General features: G+C 41.9%; 2 protein-coding genes across 2 annotated transcripts; both read left to right on the top strand.

Annotated features, from left to right (window-relative positions):
* The first annotated feature begins 1,037 nt into the window (after positions 1-1,037).
* Positions 1,038-3,366, top strand: LOC115675280 (fructose-bisphosphate aldolase 6, cytosolic). The gene is made up of 3 exons (XM_030597877.2): positions 1,038-1,204; positions 1,897-2,124; positions 2,336-3,366. The coding sequence occupies exons 1-3, from the start codon at positions 1,177-1,179 to the stop codon at positions 3,154-3,156; spliced, it is 1,077 nt and encodes a 358-aa protein (XP_030453737.1). The 5' UTR covers positions 1,038-1,176; the 3' UTR covers positions 3,157-3,366.
* A 10,781-nt stretch (positions 3,367-14,147) lies between these two features.
* LOC115675281 (1,4-alpha-glucan-branching enzyme 2-1, chloroplastic/amyloplastic-like) lies at positions 14,148-16,904 on the top strand. Its single transcript, XM_030597879.2, has 2 exons — positions 14,148-14,819; positions 16,476-16,904. Exons 1-2 carry the CDS (start codon positions 14,613-14,615, stop codon positions 16,554-16,556), a joined length of 288 nt encoding a protein of 95 aa, XP_030453739.1. The 5' UTR covers positions 14,148-14,612; the 3' UTR covers positions 16,557-16,904.
* Positions 16,905-21,056: the final 4,152 nt, after the last annotated feature.

Genomic DNA, 21,056 nt, shown 5'->3' with positions numbered 1-21,056 from the left:
TGTATTCATTTTTCGGGAAACAAACAGATCCCTTGATCTGTGAAAACGAGCGCGGAGCTAATTTCGATAGAGTGTCATGAAACCATGCGGAATTGATTATTTTTTTTTCTTTTCTTTTTCATCTCGAGGGTTCTTTAATTTTTATAAAAAAAATAATCCGATCTTGTATAATCGACACTTTGAAAATCGAAATTGTTTTTTTCATCATCCTTATCAAATAGAAAAAAAAAAGAAAAGAAGAAGAAGAAGAAGAAAGAAGAAAGGAAGAGGGAGTGAAGAAATGATAAGGCGGCTGCTGGTTTTGGCGTCGCCGCTCGAATTAAAGTTTTGGCTGTCCTTCCTTTTCGTCTCCCCTCTTCGTTTTGCCCACCTAATCATCACTCACCAGCATCCGGTTTTTGAATTAGGCACTCTCCCTCTTCCGAATTACCGATTATGCCCTTCGCTGCCTATCGATTAGCTGGCAGCGTTATCATTTCACCGACAGAAGGAGAAGTTTAATCTCAAAAGGTCGATTTCATTCGTGATATTATCGGGAAAAATTCGATCCTTTTTTTCTAGTATTTCGTACGGATTTACTTGACTTGCTATATTATAAGTGAGAGAAAAATATCCTCCTTGCTCCCATTTTTCTCGCTATCCACGGAATATAAAATGTCATAAAATCTTCTTTTTAAAGGCAAATATCACCATAAATCCTGAGCTAATGTTGTACCTTAAACTTTTTTCGGCAATACTAAAAATTCCCGAACTTATACTTACATGACGCATTCAACCATCATCAAAATCATGTCAATCAAAACTGTTAAGTGTATACCTACATGAACAATGTTGATATGGCGCCAGAATTGCGTGGGAGCAAAGCAACGACACACGAGCCGTGACAGTCTCGATGCCCACTCGCCGCCCACTTTTCTCGATTCATTTTCATTTTAATTATTTTTTCTCTCGAAATTTTCACCGATTTTTTTTTAATTTCTTGTTTCCATTTTCGTGTGCGGCTTACCCACCAATACCACCACCACCTCGTCTTCTCGAACATATAAAAAAAGGCACAACCCTGGTTTTTCTCTCCCACTCTTTCTCTTCCTCTCCTCCGTCAAAGCTCCTTCTCTCGCTCTCTCTCTCCGTCGTCGCAAGTCGTCCCCGGATCGCTCGAAACCAAGGCGAACCAACATGTCGTGCTACAAGGGCAAGTACGCTGGTACGTTTGGCGACGGGCCTTTTTGCTTTTTTTCCGTGGCTTGGTTTCTTTCGCAGCGAGTCGTTTGATCCGTCTCTGTGTGGCTCTGCTTGATCCGGGCGCTTGCTCGACCGATCTGCCGATACCCTTTTGAATCCGAAGTCTGTCTTCTGCTGTTTTTTCGTTCGCTCTGTGCTGATTTTCGTGCCGGTGAATTGGGTTTTGGAGGAGGTCGGTAGCGAATATGTGTGTGCCTGTGGTGAAAGTGGTGTGTCTGGTTTGATCTTGCTCTGGTTCGGCCCTTCTTTGTCTGTTCTCTGGCGGCTCGGTTGATTTGTGGCGACCCTTACTGGTTGTTGTGGGATTCGGTGCTGTGGATTCGAGTTCTGCGTCGCTGTGGTCGGAGGGAGATGTTGTAGATCTAGCTGATCCTGACGGTTTGATTGTATCTCACTTGCTGCGCAAGGGTTTGGCCTTGACTACCTGTGAATCGTGATCCCGTTGTTCCTAGATGATAAAATAATTCGACCCTTGTTCTTTTTTCGCCTGATTTGATTTGGTTTCATTGACGATGCACTGCTTCTTCGGGGGACTTTCTAGTCAGATAGATCTTTTTCACATAATTAATCTTGCCTTGTTTCTATATAAGACACGGTGGTGATGGACGAGGGTGTATAGTTTTGACCCGTGTTGAATTTTTGGGATTTATGTAGATGAGCTCATCGCCAATGCTGCCTACATCGGTACCCCTGGGAAGGGTATTCTAGCTGCTGATGAATCGACCGGCACCATCGGCAAGCGGTTGTCCAGCATCAATGTTGAAAATGTGGAGACCAACAGGCGCATCCTCCGCGAACTCCTCTTTACCGCTCCCGGAGCTCTCCCGTGCCTTAGTGGCGTGATTCTGTTCGAGGAAACTCTCTACCAGAAGACCGCCGCTGGTCAGTGTTCTCAGTAGTTGCTAATTTAGCTAATCCTTTTAAGCTGTATGTTGCCCTTGATCCGTTTATCGAGCACACAAAATTCAGTTGTCTCGAAATGAGTAGATGAGAAGCTCATCGTGATGTTTTGGCTTGCGAATCATCTGCAGGCACATGTTTGTTTTGGGTCTAGGGTTATTTCCTCATTCACCGAATAATTGTATTTATGCAGGTAAGCCCTTCGTTGATGTCCTGAAGGAAGGTGGAGTACTTCCTGGCATTAAGGTTGACAAGGGCACAGTTGAGCTCGCTGGCACAAATGGCGAGACCACCACTCAGGGTCTCGATGGCCTTGCTCAGCGATGCCAGCAATACTATGCAGCCGGTGCTCGTTTTGCCAAATGGCGTGCTGTGCTCAAGATCGGCCCAACTGAGCCATCTCAGCTTGCTATCAACGAGAACGCAAATGGATTGGCGAGGTATGCCATTATCTGCCAGGAGAATGGTCTGGTCCCCATTGTGGAGCCCGAGATCTTGGTTGATGGTTCCCACAGCATTGACAAGTGCGCCGACGTGACCGAGCGTGTTCTTGCTGCTTGCTACAAGGCCCTAAACGACCACCATGTGCTCCTCGAGGGAACCTTGTTGAAGCCCAACATGGTCACCCCCGGATCGGACGCCCCCAAGGTTGCGCCGCAGGTCATTGCTGAGTACACCGTCCGTGCCCTGCAGCGAACAGTGCCTGCTGCCGTTCCGGCCGTCGTCTTCTTGTCCGGTGGGCAGAGCGAGGAGGAGGCCACTCTCAACCTCAATGCCATGAACAAGCTCAAGGGCAAGAAGCCATGGAGCCTCTCCTTCTCCTTTGGTCGGGCCCTACAGCAGAGCACCTTGAAGGCATGGGCTGGAAAGGAAGAGAACATTCCCAAGGCACAGGCCGCATTGCTCAGAAGATGCAAGGCGAACTCAGAGGCCACTCTCGGAACTTACAAGGGCGATGCTCAACTCGGCGAGGGCGCTTCCGAGTCTCTCCATGTTAAGGACTACAAGTACTAAATGCGAATCTAGGCTATGCGATACTAGTGTTTGTGCTTGGTTTGTTTCGAGGATTACTGACCGCGCTAATAAGGTTTGAGTTTTGGCAATGGTAGTTAAAATTGCTTTTCATTGTTGATTTTGAGAACTCGCGGCCTTTTTCTTGTTGCTTGCTTCATGTTTATGGATGCTTTTGAGGAAAGAATACATCTTTGTGCGTTGTTGAGAAAACCATGCTTGCAGGGGCGACTTTAGACAATCAGGTGCTCATTCATGTATGTCCCGTGAGCGCATACCATCAGTATCAGGTGTTGCTGTCTGCATCTCCGGTCACCACGGTATTCCCATCGTCGCTATCGCATATACACAACCAAAGCCAATACGAGAGCTTGGGGTACAAAAGTACGAAGGGAATTAAAACAGAGAGACTACAATAAGGCTTATGAGACGATTATATTCAATTTCATAAGCGGTGGCTGATCCAGCACTTATATAGTTCGCTTATGTTGTAGCATCTAAGTTCGTCATTGTTCCTAACGTTATACAGCACTTTGACTTCTGTGGAAATGTTCAATGAGAGCTTCCATTGGTGTCTAATCCACTAAAATCTAATATTTAAAATCCACTCCTTTCTAGCAAGCTCACATACCTTGACAATGGGCCGACACGCTATATATCTATTCTTGTCACAGATATGCTTTGGACAGATACCAGAAGCTGAATTAACAGTTAAAAGAGAGCTTCCCCTTGAAGGAGGAAAACCCATGAACAAACTTGGCCGAATACAAGAACTACTTACAGAAGTAGACGGCATTATCATCACGCAGATCTCTCCCTCAGCAAAAATGAGAATGACATTCACGCAATGACACTCCAAAACTGTAAATTTATAAACTCAAACAACACAAATTCAGTCGGTGATAAAAACGGAGCAATTAGCAAGCAAGTGAAATCCACTCACCAACCCACACACTGCAACTGAAAAACTTGACCGACGCCGTGTGCTAGAAGTGAATTCGCCAGAAAGTTAACCAATAAAGAAATAGGAAGAAGAAGCCAAAAAGCAGAGGAGTAAGGAGATTGAGATAATTATACCGTGGCGAAGAGGCTTCTCCATTTCAATTCAAAGATTCCCAATACGACGCACGCCAAAAGCCGATCGAATTCGCACTCAATATGAGCGATCAAGCAGAGTGTAACGCTGAATTTCAACTGTGGAAAAGAAACACGGGACATGTGCGAAGAAGAAATGAACAGATATGAATGTGGGATTTGATCCCATAGACATGAACTTATTAGAGAGATGGAAACATCCAAAGCAGAGACAATTTTCAGTATCATAGACAATTTTCTTGGACTAACTATAAATAAAGTTCGAAATCATATACTAAAACAAAATAGGTAAATATTCTCTTTGGGGTAGCATACACAATATTATTTATGGAACAAAGTGGCTTATATCCCTGAAATTTCCCTAGCTCTAACTACAATTGTCAAATCGAGATACCGAATCGTATATTTGGATCACAAATTCATGAATGGCAATCGAGAATCAAATTGCATTTTCCCAGTCGTTTCGATTGTTTTTTGAATACAACGAGCTTCCCAAAGTCTTCACCGCCAGAGGATTTCCCCGGCACTTGCTCACGATTTCCTCGCCAATTACCATAAGGTCCGGGTGATTCTTCTCTTGCCCTTGATTGAACGCGCACTTTACAAACAAAGTCAAAGAATCCTTTCGCGAAAGGCTGGCCAAATTAAGCAGGGGGACAGTGCCCATGATTGAGGCGGCCGATATATTCCGTGAAGTCAAGATGACTTTACTTCCCTCGGAAACGCCTCTCAACAAATCTCTCAATCCCACCCAATCCTCCCGCCTCACTTCCCACACATAGTCCATTACGAACAAACATCTTTTGGTCTCCATGATACTTCTTAGGCAATTTTGAAGCATTTCAAGGCTATCATATTATTCTATATGACCAAGAGACTCGATGATGCCTTTTATTATCTTCTTAACTTTGAATTCTACTGGCATGTATAACCAAACTTTGAGATCAAAATGTTTGTTTACCCATTCATCATTGTATACTAATTGAGCGAGAGTCGTCTTTCCAATACCCTCGATTCCAAGAATCGGAATGACTTCTATCATTCCAGCTCTGCCGTCATCTGATCTTCTCAACAGTTTTATCATCATTTCCTTTTCTTCATTTCTTCCAATCACATTTGAAGGGGACACAGAAGAATGAGTTTCCCTCCGCGTAACTATAGTCTTGTCATAAACATCACTCGACAAGTTGAACTGAGTTTTCTCTTTATTGATCCCATCAAGTCTCTTTCTTAGTTCTTTCATATTATGTGTCATTTTAAACTGGAAAATGAAGTTGGATATTCACGAGGACAAGTAGCATACTTTCCTTTTGAGGGTCAAGTGCTCGGTGGACCTCGCCTGCCTCCACAAAGCCCTGGCTTCAAATTCGCCTAGCACGTCGTCGACGTCATAGCAGAAGTCTTTAAGCTTCGATAGCCAAATCCTCATAGCTTCATCTTTAGTTTGCTTCTGCTCAGCATCAGCGAGCACCCTCTAGATCGTCTCTAGCGTGCTCTTGATCTTCTCTCGGTATGCCACATACCAATTGACATTCTTCAAAAGCCGATGAAGCTAGTTTCTCCGCAAGAGGTTTAAGGACTCTAGAGACAACCACGGTCATGGTTGTGATTGGTTTTATTGGTTTTCGAGGAGGAGCGTAGCTGCTGTACAGGAATTAAACTTGATATTAGGAGCAGATTAGCAAACGAAACATGATTTTGCAGGTTATATAGGCATATGTCACGAGTCGATCGATCTAGCGTTCCCAAACCCGTGCGGCCTTAGGAATTTCTCCCCAAGTAAGCCTTCTCACACTCACACTCGCAAGAACTTTAGAGAGAAGCTCTAGAGAGAGAAGCTCTGAACTTTGTATTGCTTCTTGAAAATGAGAGATGATAAAATGAGGGGGAGGAGACCCCACTATATACAAGTATCGGGCTGACCGTATCCGTAGATCTTTCCCCGATCTCAACGGTCGAGATCGTACTCACCCAACTACCTCACCTACCGTATTTATTACGGAAGGGCACAATTACCGTATCGCCCCCCCAGGAATATTCTAGAAGACATCAAGACAACCCTAGTACTAGAACACTCGGGGCCCGGCTTCTCGTCCGAGGGCCGGTCACGATCCATCGTCCAGGAACCTCATGAACGATCCAATTCTTTGGACCGTGACACATATATGCCGGCAGACACATGGTGCGAAAGAGAAAACTTAAGCAGTACTTGCATGAGCTTGTTTCCCATAGCAATAATGAAGTTTAAAAAAGAAGTGCGACCCAATCCGACAAACAACATTCTCATTTCGGAACAAAACCAGACAAAAGGGCACATTCATCCCATAAGATATAATGTGTCAGACAAATTGTCCTCTACAGACCCATGACAAAATAACAAACAGAATCACGACCCATGATGTAAACGCAAAAACCAGAATAAAGAATCACTTCACTTAATTAGGCTACTAACTGAAAATCTATTAGGAAAAATGAACTAAAAATCTCGTAAAGAAAATGTCTACAGGAAAAAATTTGGGCACCAGAGTATGTAATAAAGAATCACTTCACTTAATCAGGTTACTAACTTGGTTAAAAAAATCCAGCAAGAGATAGATTTTGAAAAAAATTTCAGGTGCTGTTCTAATCAAAGATGGCACCAACTGAAAACCTAGTCAAATTAACTCCAGACCCAACGCACTTTAAGGAGAGAAGAACAAAAAAGCACCAAAAACAACTACAAAGATCGTCCTCATGTTGAAACATTGAATTAAATTACAAAAGGAAAGGGAAAACAGAGTTACGGCAATCTCGATTCTGACCCAAAAAAAAAAAAACAACATATCTTGAAATTCAAAGCGTAAAACGATCCAAAAAAGTATGACCTGTGAATGCATTCGACTGGAATTTAAGCTACACAAACAAGGATACATTAAGAATGCGTGAAATTACAAGAAAAATCAAGCGAAACGCAAAATAAACCTCCGAATCTATCAGAAACGGAGCATGACGAAACGGAAGATATGAGTCAGAATGCGTGACGAGCGTGAAAAAGTTCAAACCGTGAAAACAAAGGGTAGAGGAAGAGCACTTACACCGAGTTGATGAGTGAACGCGGCGACTCTGAAACCCTAGCAGAGAGAGGGGGAGAGAAAAAGAGAACATGAATTTGGGAAATCTTACTTGGCTATCTTTATCTTGGACTTGCACATGCCCTCGAAAAATTCAAGAATCATTAAAAAGGCGATTTGAGAGCACCGTATAATTCAAGATAGGAAACCGCCCCTTTTTAATGATGCGATATCCATCCTGCCCAAAAAATTTTCAATTAAATTAGATAATGGGAAATTTCACCTTGCTGCTCAATCAGATAATATTCACATTCAAAGGTTTCCTTGTTGCAAATCTCCACGTTCTTTAAAAGGGTCGTCGAAAAGCTCAAACCTTAGGGTTTGAAAATTTGAGTTACTCTTTATTATCGTTTTCAAATCATCCGAAATTATTATTCTTAATCTGACGGTTCAGATCGAACAGCTACCCGGGGGCGGATCAATCATGTGATCAGGTGGTGATAATGATGACATGAAGGCCAATTACCCATATACCCAATCAGCCACCGCAAAAAGGCCCTTTTCTCCTCCCTCATCAACTTTGCTTTTTCTGTGACATGACAAGATAGAAAAACCCAACCAAAGCCTCACCAACAAGAGTCCATTTTGACCCAAAAAAAAAAAAAAGTCCACAAAATAAGAAAAAAAGAAGAAAAAAAAAGGAATTATCCCCGAGAATGTCAACCACACACAGAGGGAGAGCGGCGCAGAAAGATCCTTGACCCCACCCCCTCCCGGGAGCGAGTGGGTTCCCCCATCATCATCGTTAATTTAACGAACGAGGGGGGCTTTCTTAAAATTAACGATTAAATGCGCGATTAATCGCGAATCCGTGCGGAACTTGGGATGTAAAGGTTCGATAATCATGACGAGATTAATCGCGTGATTAAAGCCAAGATCAACACCGTTCACCGATCTCCATGCAACTCCTGACTGCACACGTAATCCCTTCCGAGTTCGGACCCCCTGCTTCCTTGCTCGTTCGTTCTTGTCGCTTAGCCATATTCTCAGTTCTCTTCCGCTCTGCCACGGAAAACAATAAAGATCGTCTCTTTTTCTGTTCTTTGCTTTTCTCCTCTCGCTGGAGCCTTCTCTAAGATCTCTCTTCCGCTGCTAGATCTGTTCACTCTCTCTCTCTCTCTCTCTCTCTCTCTCTGCTCTCTCCAATGCTCTGCGCATTCTGGGTTTGCTTCGTCTTGGGTCTGTCACGGGAAGGAGCAGAAAAGAAGAGGCGAAGTGTGTAGTGGGGTCGACTTGGTGTATACGCTCCCGGGGATTCGGTTCCCCTCCGCACCGCCGGTGTGCAAGTCCTCTCCCTCCGGCTTCAATGGCAACCGCAGGAGCTCTGGCGTCTCGCTCTTGCTGAACAACATGGCCTCCCTCTCACGCGCACTCTCTCTCTCTCTCTCTCTCCCTCCCTCGTGGTTGGGTTGTGCACTTTGTTCGATGGTTTTTGGCTTTTTTGCTGATCTGGGTCGCCTTTTCCTTGTGTTTCTTGTACGTTGGAGTGATAAAGCTACACGCTTGCTTTAAAAGTGATTTTCGGTTGTGAATGTTAGTGCAATCTGCCTGGGAAGTGGATCGAGAATGTTGGACTTGTTGTGAGCGAGCGAGCGATTGCTTCGTTCAGTGTTCAGTTGAATGTAGTGCGAGGGAAGTGAAAAAAAACGGTTCGCCTGATTGAATGCTTAACCACCTCTGCTCTGCCTGCTTAATTTGCAATGCGTACGTGATTTGCGGGGCCATGCGCTTCGTTTAGCTCGAAGCTTTTTTGATCCTCGACGGTTTTTGGATCCTCAGCTGTGCAAGTAATTTTTGTGTCACTGGTTGGTCAATGTCTCTTTCTGTCCTTAGTGCCGAGTGGCGTGCCTTTGCTCGGATTTTTGTATGTTACTACTTTGAAAAATATCACACTGTTCTTACGTTTGTAAGAATTATACTCGAAGTTTGAGCTTGAGTTTTGCTTATCCTTTAACTCTAGGATAGCGTTTGTATTTATAGAGTTTTTCTTCTAACTGTTACAGCAATTACATGAGATAAGAATGGATTAATTCAAAATATTTTGAATTTTGAATTAGTCCGTTACAGAAGTAACTAGAGTAATAACTACATTCGTTAAAGTAATAACTATAGTAATAACTAATTGAGATAAGAATGGACTAATTCAAAATATTTTGAATTTGAATGAGTCATGCATTGTTATCCTTAACAGGCCCCCGCAAGTTGAAGGTGGTCTTCTGAATGATCTTCACTTGGATCTGAGCATATCATGACGACACCTTGTAAGAGGCTTGGTGAAGATATCCGCTATTTGGTCACGTGTGGATATGAAGCGAACCTCAAGTTTGCGTTGTGACACTAAATGGCGGACGAAGTGAAAGTCTACCTCGATATGCTTAGTTCTAGCATGAAAAAGTGGATTAACCGTAAGAGACGTTGCCCCTAGGTTGTCGCACCAAAGGATAGGAGGTTTTGATTGAGAGATGCCCAATTCTTGTAACAGTGATTGCAACCATACCACTTCTGCTGTGGTGTTTGCCAATGCCCGATACTCAGATTCGGTTGAGGAACGTGCAACGGTATGCTGCTTTTTGGCTGACCAAGAAATTAGATTTTGACCCATATAAATTGCATAACCTCCTGTTGAGCGCCTATCAGTGGGACAACTGGCCCAGTCTGCATCACTGTATGCGTGGAGTTCTGTGGTGGAGTGGGAACTGATGAACAATCCATGCGAAACGGTTTCCTTTAAGTAGCGTAGGATCTGCTTTACCGCACTCCAGTGGTCTTCTGTTGGTTCTTTCAAGAACTGGCAGACTTTGTTTACCGCATAAGAGATATCTGGTCGAGTTAGAGTGACATACTGAAGAGCTCCTACTGTACTCCTATACAAAATAGCATCTTCAAGTGGCTTACCCTGATTAATTAAATTGGTATTTGTAGCCATGGGCGTGTGAACCGGTTTAACACCGTCCATTCTGGTTCGGTGGAGGAGATCTGTAACATACTTCTGTTGTGACAGGAGGAGCCCTGATGGATGTTTGATCACCTCAATTCCAGGAAATAATTAAGTTCGCCCAAGTCCCTTATAGAGAACTCCTTGTTTAAGCAGTTGATAGTGTCTTGAATAAATGCCGCGTTGGACCCTGTAATAACAATGTCGTCAACATAGATGAGCATTGAAATGGAGAAATTGGGCCGATGTAGTATAAAGAGGGAAGTATCGGTTTTTGATCCAATAAATCCCAGTGATTCTAAAAAGATGCTCAACCGATGGAACCAAGCTCGCGGTGCTTGTTTCAATCCGTATAAGGATTTTTGTAGCTTGCATTTATGGTTTGGCCTTTCTTTATCAATGAAGCCCTGGGGCTGAGCCATGTAGACTTCTTCAGTTAAGTTACCATTTAAAAATGCATTGCTAACATCCAACTGCCGGAGTTTCCAATTCTTTGTCACAGCTAATGAAATAACTGTACGGACGGTGGTTGCTTTAACAACGGGACTAAACGTTTCTGTGTAGTCAATACCCTCCTGCTGATTGTAGCCCTTGGCCACGAGGCAGGCTTTGTACCGATCTATCGAACCATCTGCATGTGTCTTGACTCGATAAACCCATTTGGAGCCCACGACATTTGCTTTGGGATTCAGTGGAACCAAAACCCATGTTCCATTACGCAACAAAGCATTGAATTCTTGAAGCATCGCATCCCTCCATTTTTCATCTTTATTAGCTTCGGTGAAACATCGTGGCTCTTCCTTAGAGATTATTTCAGTCAAGTTCACATCTGGCAATGGATATTTAGTGCTGGGCCTCGGGTTTTTACGCAGCTACATTGAATGGGTTCTTGATTTTTGATAAAACCGGTTGTAGAGGTATCACAACAGCTTGTTGTGAGGAGGCATCTGAAAGAGCCTCATTAGAACCTACACCAGCATTAGACGGACTAGAAACCAACGTGTTAGATGTTGAAGCAGTATTAGTATTTGATAATGTCGGTGATGGTTCTTCAAAGGTGGGTGGAGAAGTGTTAGAGGGTGGGGTAGGAGGTAGAATATTACCATTAACACCATGGTTTGCCTGGGAGGACATACCAGCTGTGGAGATCGTCAACCAAGGATGTGATGGTGAGGGTATTTTAGAAGGGTGGGAACCAAGTGTGGCAAATAGAAAAATATTTTCAATAAAATGAGCATGTCTTGCAATATACATACGTTTAGTTTTGTAATCTAAACAACGATAACCAATATGCAATGGACTATATCCTAAGAACACACATTGAGTAGAACGGAGTGAAAATTTATGCGAATTGTATGGCCTTAATAAAGGGAAAACAGCACAACCAAATATTTTTAAAAACTTGTGATCCGGTTCTTGATGAAAAAGTGTTTGAAAAGGTGAGATATTGTTTAAGAGTGGCGTAGGTAATCTGTTAATAAGGTAAATTGTAGTTTCAAAAGCATAAGGCCAATACTGAAGTGGGAGAGATGCGTGTGCCAATAATGTAAGGCCGGTATCAACAATATGGCGAATTTTTCACTCAGCTGCTCCGTTCTGCTCGTGAGTGTGTGGACAAGCTACACGATGGAGAATTCCATGGTTTGATAAAAAATTATTTAGGGTTCTGTATTCCCCACCCCAATCAGACTGGACGGCTTTGATGGATTTTTCAAATTGTTTCTCAGCCATGATTTTGAACTTTTTGAAAATGGAAGGAACCATAGATCGATTTTGAATAGGATAGTACCAGGTATATTTGGAAAAATCATCAACAAATAGAACAAAATACTTATAACCAGAAACAGAATTAATTGGAGCCGGTCCCCATACATCAGTAAAAATTAAATCGAGAGGTGCTTTACTAATACTATGAGTGGGGGGTAGGGGTGTTTTATGAGATTTGCCTAATAAACAGGAAGCACATTTGCTGAAATCAAATGTAGAACATGGCAAATTGTTTGAACGAATCAAAGAGCGAACTTTGCTTTGTTGGGAATGACCCATTCGAGCGTGCCAGGTAGTGGCAGTGGCGGAAGTATCAAGTGAAATTGTGTTGGCGGATGGAGATGTGGTATAAAGACCCGGCAGCCGGTATAGTCCATCCTTAAGCGAACCTTGGAGTAGTGGTGTTTTGGTCTGCAAATCCTTCACAACAAAGTGAAATGGATGAAATTCAAAGAAGCAATTGTTATCTCGTGCAAAATTATGGACAGAAAGCAAATTACGTGTAATGGTAGGGACATGAAGGATATTTGAGAAATGGAAAGATTTGTTAATAGGGGTTTTGAGAGTGGAAGAACCGACATTAACAATGTCTAAACCTGCTCCATTACCTACACGAAGAGATTCATTACAGTTATGTGGTGTAGAGATATGCAGATTTGCGATGTCAGGCGTCACATGGTGAGTAGCTGCAGTATCCGGAAACCAGTCTTGCTGCGATGGAGTAGGAAGAATCCCAGCCATATTAGCAGTAGGCTGCGGTGCACCGTTGTTAGATTGCGAGTACCTGAAATAACATCTTGCAGCCGTATGGTTATATTTCTGACAAATTTGGCATCGGTCTTTCCTGTTTTTAGATCGATTGCCTGAGTTTCCATAATTGCGCTGGTTGCCTTGCCAATGGTATTGAGGGTTTTGGGTGGTAGATAGTTGGAAATTGGAAATCGATTGAGGTTGATTAGTAGGGGTGGATGATGGAGGGGTGTAAGTGGTAACATTTGCCTCTATAGGTACCGTAGCAGATTTCATTCAAAGCTCATGATTGAGGAGCAATCGATGGAGTTCAGGAAAGGTTATCGGATCAGGTTTTGTAGCCAAGGCAGCAATAATGTCAGAAAAATCAGAACCGAGATTACGAAAGACAATGGCATTTAATTCTTCATTCCCTAGAGGGTGATTGGCAGCAGCCAATTGATCCGAAATGTACTTTACCTCGCGAAGATAAGTTGAGACAGACTTGTCACATTTGGATGTATTTTTAAGTTGCATATGAAGTTGAAGAATGCTTGTATGTGATAGAGATCCAAAAGCAGTTTCTAGAGCCTTCCAGACATCGGCAGCAGTAGCTAATCCAACCACATAGGGTAGGACATCAGGTGAAAGAGAAGATATCATCCAACTAAGAACAAGTTGGTCTTTTATAATCCATTCATCATATGCAGGGTTCGGTGTAGCAGTAGTGGAGCCTGTGGGGGTGATGGTTGGAGGAGGACATATAATGCTGCCGTCAAGATATCCCATTAAGGACTGGCTACGAAGCAACGGAAACAACTGGGTTTTCCACAATAGAAAGTTATCACCGGAAAGTTTGAGGCTAAGGTGGTGTTGCACAGCCGGAGTGGATGTGGGAGATGACATCGTGAATAGAAGAGGCCGAAAAAAAAAATGGAAGAGAAAGAAGAAATAGCAGAGGTGTTTCCAAGGATCCTACTGGTCGTCTGATACCATGTAAGAATTATACTCGAAGTTTGAGCTTGAGTTTCGCTTATCCTTTAACTCTAGGATAGCGTTTGTATTTATAGAGTTTTTTTTCTAACTGTTACAGCAATTACATGAGATAAGAATGGACTAATTCAAAATATTTTGAATTTTGAATTAGTCCGTTACAGAAGTAACTAGAGTAATAACTACATCCGTTACAGTAATAACTATAGTAATAACTAATTGAGATAAGAATGGACTAATTCAAAATATTTTGGATTTGAACGAGTCATGCATTGTTATCCTTAACAACTAATTCAAAATATTTTGAATTTGAACGAGTCATGCATTGTTATCCTTAACAATGTTCATCGGCATTGTCAGAGAGCTTCGCATATGGGTAGTTTGGATCTTGGGTGGTTTTATTCGAATCTTTAACTTGGCTCAAGTCATCTTTCCTGGATTCTTTAGATACAATTTTAGAGTTCGACGTCATAGATTTACTGGACCAGTCTGCGGACGTGGACTCTTTGTCTCCGCATATTGGGAATGGAAGTGATCGAACATGATTCTTTGTAACTCCATTGGTGTTGGTCTGAAAAGAAAGATAAAAAGTTAGGCCAAAGAATATAATTAGAAAAAGTCAAGCTAGACAACTAAGATGGCATGCTAGAGCTTCCTCATGATACGTGGATACTGATTGTTATAACGATGAAGATTCTTGAGTCTAGTTCCCTAGCAATGTTCCTTCTTTACCTTATGGGGCCTGTACTCATGGACTAGTCATTTGTGAAGGCTGATTTTCTTATCAGGAGCACTACTGTTTCCCAAAGATAGTTGTCCATCTATGAGTGATGACTGGTTTCCATATCTTACATGTGAAGTTAACCTGGTGCCTATTTGTAGGGAAGATATTCGCCGGAAAGTCTTCTTATGATTCTGACACCTCATCCTTATCCACAGCTGCATCTGAGAGAGTCCCTGTTCCTGGTGGCTACAGTGATGTCGCTACTTCCTCAACAGATCGAGTGGAAACTTCAGAAGCAGTTACTGATTCCCAGGTTCGTGATCAACATGCTAGTCCATTTTGAATGTATTGAGTAATCGGAACCTCGTTTGAGTGACGTTGCTGGAGTGTCATTCTTCTTCCGTCACATATTATATTATTTTGTGGGGATAATGTGGTAGTAAGTTGGCATTTATAAAGAACAATATGAGATAGCCAGTATTACTGCAAGGCCAAATTTGGAGGGTTCACAGTGACGTTATAGAGGGAGACTATGAAAAGCTGTCCAGTATTAGTCACCTATTGATCAATCTAGATTCTTGAGACCTCAAGTGTTGGCTCAACTATCTGAAATTTCTATGCAGATTAATTTTCTGCTCTAGACCACTTCCATCTGAATGCTTTTTGTTGGCATGCATCTGAATGCATATGGATATTAGAAATTTGTCGAAACAAATAAGAGGTGTGCACTTGAGAATTCTGAATTGATTAAGAATGCCCTCTGCCATTTCAAAGTTAAAAATCATAATATCTTACTAAAAGTTACTATTTACATCTCTCTGTATGAACTGAGTTTTTGTCATGCATAGTGACTTGCTGTCACTCCTGCAAGCTGTACATGTGTCTTGGTGCAGGTTTGTGTCTATGGGCGTAGGTGGGTGCATGTGGACGGGCGTAGTTGCGTAGATGTGGTCGTGTTCATTCTCTCATGTTATTGCATGAGCAGGACCGCGTCTGTCGTCCATCTATGGGCGTGTCTCCTCTTTTGTTTTGTGTATGTGTCCATGTGTTGGAAGTGGGTGTGGGTGGTTAGGTGGGTTCATTTCTCTCTCTTTTTTTCTTTGTTTGGGGGGAGGGGGTATGTGGGCACATTGCATTTTTTAAAAGCTACAGCATACTCTGCTGTTTAGGGAGAACTGGTATAATGGTTTTTCAGAGTTTTTACCTGTCGCGATTGGTAATGAAGGCTGATCCTTAAATATGTTCTTTCGCTAGAATAATATTGCTTTAACTGGTGTATGACATGGATGGAATGTCAGTTGTCATTATACAACAGAAAAACCAAGCCTTTCTCCCCAGGTTGATTTTATGGACTTTATATGTACATGTTCTATGTTCCGTGTGAAATTTTCAGCAGGCTCCTAAACTCAAGATCTTTCCTTTTACTCTCCTTTTGACATCCTTTTAGGCTATTCTTAAACTCCTTTAACCCACATCTCCATCCTAGAGTCGCATCTTTTCGTAACAACAGCCGAAGGCTGCCATTCCACTTGTCAGATTGCCATTTATGTGATTAGAAAGTTCTTTATAGTGGAACTACTACACTGTCTATAGGCTCACAATCAAAACTACTACGGATAGGCAAATAGTTTTCCCCCTATGTTTATGGGCTCACTATTTTTTTTCTGGTCGAATATGGGTTCACTATTGAGATGCAACCATTGTATGAATTTTGATGAAAAGAATTGTATAATTATGGATTTATAGATTGAAATCTGAGGTGCCAGCTAAACCATCGTGCTTATTTCTCTTGCAAACATGGCTAGTGGTCAGTTTATCTTGTCAGTTTATCTTATACTCTATATGATATCCAAAACTGAAAATAACCTCATGTCTCGGTCTTGGATTGTGCTCATACTAAAATTAAAATGTCGGAATTAACTTGCAGTCGTTTAAATGGCCTTTTCTCCCCTCTATACTGCTCTTTTAGATGATTCATGATTCCAATGATCTGACCATGGAAGCTGAAGAGGAGATTGAGGTGACAGAGAAGCAAGATTCTGTTTCTTGATCTGTTATAGGGGATGGAGAGGCTTCTGGAGAAGAGGAATCACTACTCCCTTACAAGATGTTGCAGTAATTGAGAAAGAGGAAGTAAGGAAAAGGACAATCTCTCCACCTGGCTCTGGCGAAAGAATATATGAAATAGACTCACTTTTGCTGGGTTATCGTGAGCATCTGGACTACCGGTGAGATGCTTTGGCTTTCTACCTATAATAATGTAACACGCAATGTCCTAATCCTAAAGTATGCATTACGTTTTAATTTTTGTTGCATTGAAGTTGTAATGAATAACTCATAATTCCCATGTGCCACCGGGCGTACTCAGCCCAAATGATGATTAAAAATTTAGTGTGAAATCAAGTTTCAATTTGCGCTCGGTTATGACTTATCTCTCATTAATTGTCACATGAAGGTAACTGTGGATATTCATTGCCCTCTGCATCCACTTTTTCCTTTGAGTGGTATTTTTGGACTTCTCTATGCTGGTTACCAACTAGCTATAACCCTTTCCAATTGGTTCTCTTCTTTATTTCAAGTCTGTAATTGTAATTTGTAACTGACACGATTGGCTAGGCAGAAGTCATATGAACGGAAGAATGGAGAAGTGGAGAGAATTATAGGAAAAAAAGAAGTAAGAGGCAGGCGGTAAACTCAAATAAATTTTAATAGATAGGATGTATGAAGAGTGATTAGAGAGATTCAAAAATAATTTCAATATATACAAACGGATAAAAATTTATATCTCAGTGAATTTGCACATGTTAAATCTATCACATCATCTTCATCATTGACTTGAGTTGGGATAGAAAGAAGGATAACTTTTTTTATTAGGACATATTGTTATTCTTTCAATCCTCAGTTTGTTTTAGCGGTCAATGATCATAATGAATGGATCTTTGCCATAAAAAGCAATGGCTAACACTATGCGCTCACGGGATCGTTTGAATCTTATGATTACAATCACTTCTGGAAAAATCCTTGTTTGTCTCCATGGTAAGGAGTCAGTGACTTTTTCTTCTTATGCAGCTCAATTCTTACGTCGAAAGAGGTTATAGTGAGAATTTGACCGGACGAAAGAGGTTAAGCAATGGCAGAAGCCATAATTCATCTTTGCAGCACTCCCTCTTAATAGTCTTTTGTCTTGCTCAGATTAATCTCTTTTTTTTTTTGGTCTGCATTGCTCAGATTAATCAAGTTAAAAGATTTTGCAAGAGAATAGAGAGAGAAAGAGTATCAATGGGTTGGCATATTTGGTGGCCTCCGAGATTCCATGATTCCACAATCTGACGATTATGTTGACTTCACCGCTTCACGACTGTATCAGAATTTGTAGGTTCCATGCCTTAAATAACAACTTTGTCTTCAGCTTGTCTTAAGTAGCGTTAGTCGTGGCCCTCTGTCGACTAGGTCTGGCCTTACTTATTGATGCTCATGTTTTGGGACTTATTTTCCGTCTGCTAAAACTAATCACCTTGTCGACTTGTTGCACTAACTAACTAAGAGCCTTCAACACTGGTAAATTTTGCTTCTGCTGCGTCTTGCTTGGCCTCTTTAACCCGAGTCGACACTCAAAGATGGGCAATTTTTTCTTTTTTTTGTGTCAGCAGTACTATAGATTCAGTGTAGTCAAAATTGTAATGCCGTGCTCGCAATTCTTTCACCTTAGACAACCCAAGACTGAGTGCCCATTCTAGACCTCAATTTGAAGACCCAAGATCATGTTTGTGTTTTTCGATTATCAGTCAGTCTATTTAACGCACATGGATTGCAGTTGCATCAGAGTTTCGATTTGTTGAAGTCAACCAACACGCCTAAGAATTTTCGATTCTGTGTAATTTTAGTGCAATCAAAATGGCATGCTTGATGGGATTTAGGGGTCGCAAAATGGGTCGTGGACCAATATTTTAACTCATATTCATTATTCTGGGTGAAACACACGTTGTTTAAAATTTTACATGTGGGTTAAAATGGGTCTACAAAATCAAAACCCAATTTATGATGGGTCTTTAATGTGTTTGCGGAGAACCCAACTCCAACCCATTTCCTTTTTGTAGTTCTTTTTCATGAAAAGTCTCGTATAAGTCCCAAACTTAAAGCATTCGTGCCGATTTAGTTATAAACCTTTTAATTGTATAAATTTAATCATAAACTTTTGATCTTTTGTCAATTCAATCCTTTCGGCTAATTTCGGTGGGATAGTACTGACATGGAAGTCGGCAAGGCCTACTTGGCACCACCAGCGTTGACATGAATAATATTTTAATAATTTTTTTATTTTTCTTTCTTTTCTTTTTTCCTTTCTTCTTTCTTTTGCCGGTGGTTAGGCTTGTTGGCATTGCTTGGGTGAGGGTCGTCGTTGCCCGCCATAGAAGAGGCCCGGCGAGGGTCGACGTCCCCCAGGTCAGATCTAGAAAGGCCGCCCTAGCATGGGCGAGGGCCGGCCTCGCTATATTTAGCGTTGGGAGCCCTCACCTAGGCGACGCCAACCTGCCCGGCCATGGCCGGTCACCGACAAAAGGAAGAAGAAAGGAAAAACGAAAAAAAAAATCCAAAAATATTGAAAATTATCTACGTTAGCATTGGCGGTGTCACGTAGGGCCGTCGGTGTCCACTTTAGCAATCTCTGGCAAAATTTATCCGAAATGATCATCCAAGTTAACTCTCGTGCTCATGCTTGTCTTCATTTTCTGAAAGACATATTGGGTGGACCGCCCAAGATGGGCCAAACCCGGCCCATGAACCACAAGAGCCTACAAGGTAGTTATTTGCCTATCACTATAATAAAAGGCACCACTTGGAAAAACTACCGTGATTTTTTTTTTCCATATGCAAGCACACTCCTTCGAACATAACGTCTTCTCTGTTTTCCTTCGGAACGCAAACGAGTACGAAAGACGATCGAAGAACTCTCAAGCGCAAAGTGGCACTTAATCTGTGACAATACCGGGTATGTTCGTTGTGTGATATGCCTGTACGATCGGTGATACAAGTTGATGGTCCTCAGGCACGTTTTCCGCATTGATCGAATTAGTTTCGAATACGTTTCGAATGCGTCGATCAGGGATTGAGTTTTCCTAACATTGGTATCAGAGCCAAGTTTACTTATTTCTCGATCATGCATGTGTATCGTCTCTACCATTGAAGTGTATACTGCTTGTTTTTTTTTCGTTTCGGCCTCGTTTTGTGTTCGTTTTCTTCGCGTCGCCGAACTGTTCATGCATGTTTCGATTTTTGTTTTTCGTCAAAACTTGAATTTTATTGCATAGACAGAAAGTGCTTATCGAGACGAGCAAAATGATGGGCGGCGCGTCGCCGGAGGACACTGCACACGCCCTCACGCGCCGACAAGCAACGGCACGTGAGGCCCACATGCGGCCGTGCGAAACGGCGCGTCGGTCGCCGCCTAACCGCAGATGATGACGTCAGCGTGACGTCATCGAGAGCGCGGACCCGAGATCCGATCCGGTTGACCGTTGACCCGATCGGATTGACCGTTGACCCGACCTGATTGACCGTTGACCGGTCAACGATTGGACCTGTCAAACCGGTCAAACCGGACCGGTTCAGACCGGGCAGAATGCCCATTGTGTTCTTTCGACTCGTTCGAGGTCATTTGAACTCCGATTTGGGCGTTCTTGATATCGATGTGCTCATATCGGAATGCTCTACGTTATGGTATATTCATATGACATGTTTGCTACACTTATGAATATGAAAATGCATGATAAACCCTATGTATACGTACTTAGGGGTATATTCTTTGGCATTTTCACTAGTATTTCTCTATAGTTTTTTGAAATACAAGTGCTATATCATATGTATATGAATAAGCATTCCTTATCTTAATGTATCATGGATTATAAGTAATTTCTTTGTTATGCATTCGTTGCAAGAACAATGGTACATTTGAGACGCACTCCGATAATCCCAAGAACGACAGCTCAAAAGGAGAGGCTTGAGAAACTAAGAATCAAGCTAGCTCTTTATCACTGGGACGCTGGAGATGATATGATGACACACATCATCAAGGTCAATAAAATGATACAGAATATCATTTGGAACGGTTTTGTAATGCCGGAATATGTAATGGTCGGAGCTCTAAAATACACTATTCCTGAAGAGTTGGGAAGAATGCTTGATAAGGTTACAGAAATCTTAAAGGGTCCAAGCTATAAGATGCTTGTGGAGAATTTTCTGCAAGAATACATAAGAGTCAGGGGAAGGAGAACATCAACCCTTGCATTGAATGGGTCTCGGCGCAAACCATGGCCCGGATCTAGGGTTTTTTCGGGAGCCTCCGTTTATGTTCCAAAGAAAATAGAACTTCTTAAAGAATTTTATGAGTCCTTTCCTGTCTATGTGTTAGATTGGTACACTTGATATTGTTTTTTTAGGATTTGGAATCAATTTTGTACATGTTTCAAGTTGATATTACATATTCTTAAATATTTGTGAATGTGTTATGAAATATATATATATATATATATATATATATATATATATATAT

The sequence above is a fragment of the Syzygium oleosum genome, unplaced genomic scaffold (assembly GCF_021117445.2).
Source record: "Syzygium oleosum isolate NSW1041296 unplaced genomic scaffold, Sole_v2.1 Sole_v2.28, whole genome shotgun sequence".
NCBI classification, from domain to species: domain Eukaryota; kingdom Viridiplantae; phylum Streptophyta; class Magnoliopsida; order Myrtales; family Myrtaceae; genus Syzygium; species Syzygium oleosum.
The sequence above is the reverse complement of the archived record's forward strand: the minus strand, read 5'-3'. Positions and strand labels throughout refer to the sequence as shown.

Coding starts and splice junctions, on each gene's coding strand:
- LOC115675281 (XM_030597879.2), top strand. CDS start 14,613: ATGACTGGTTTCCATATCTTACATGTGAAGTTAACCTGGTGCCTATTT. Junction 14,820..16,475: donor AAGCAGTTACTGATTCCCAG/GTTCGTGATCAA, acceptor CTGCTCTTTTAG/ATGATTCATGATTCCAATGA.
- LOC115675280 (XM_030597877.2), top strand. CDS start 1,177: ATGTCGTGCTACAAGGGCAAGTACGCTG. Junction 1,205..1,896: donor CTACAAGGGCAAGTACGCTG/GTACGTTTGGCG, acceptor GGATTTATGTAG/ATGAGCTCATCGCCAATGCT. Junction 2,125..2,335: donor CTACCAGAAGACCGCCGCTG/GTCAGTGTTCTC, acceptor GTATTTATGCAG/GTAAGCCCTTCGTTGATGTC.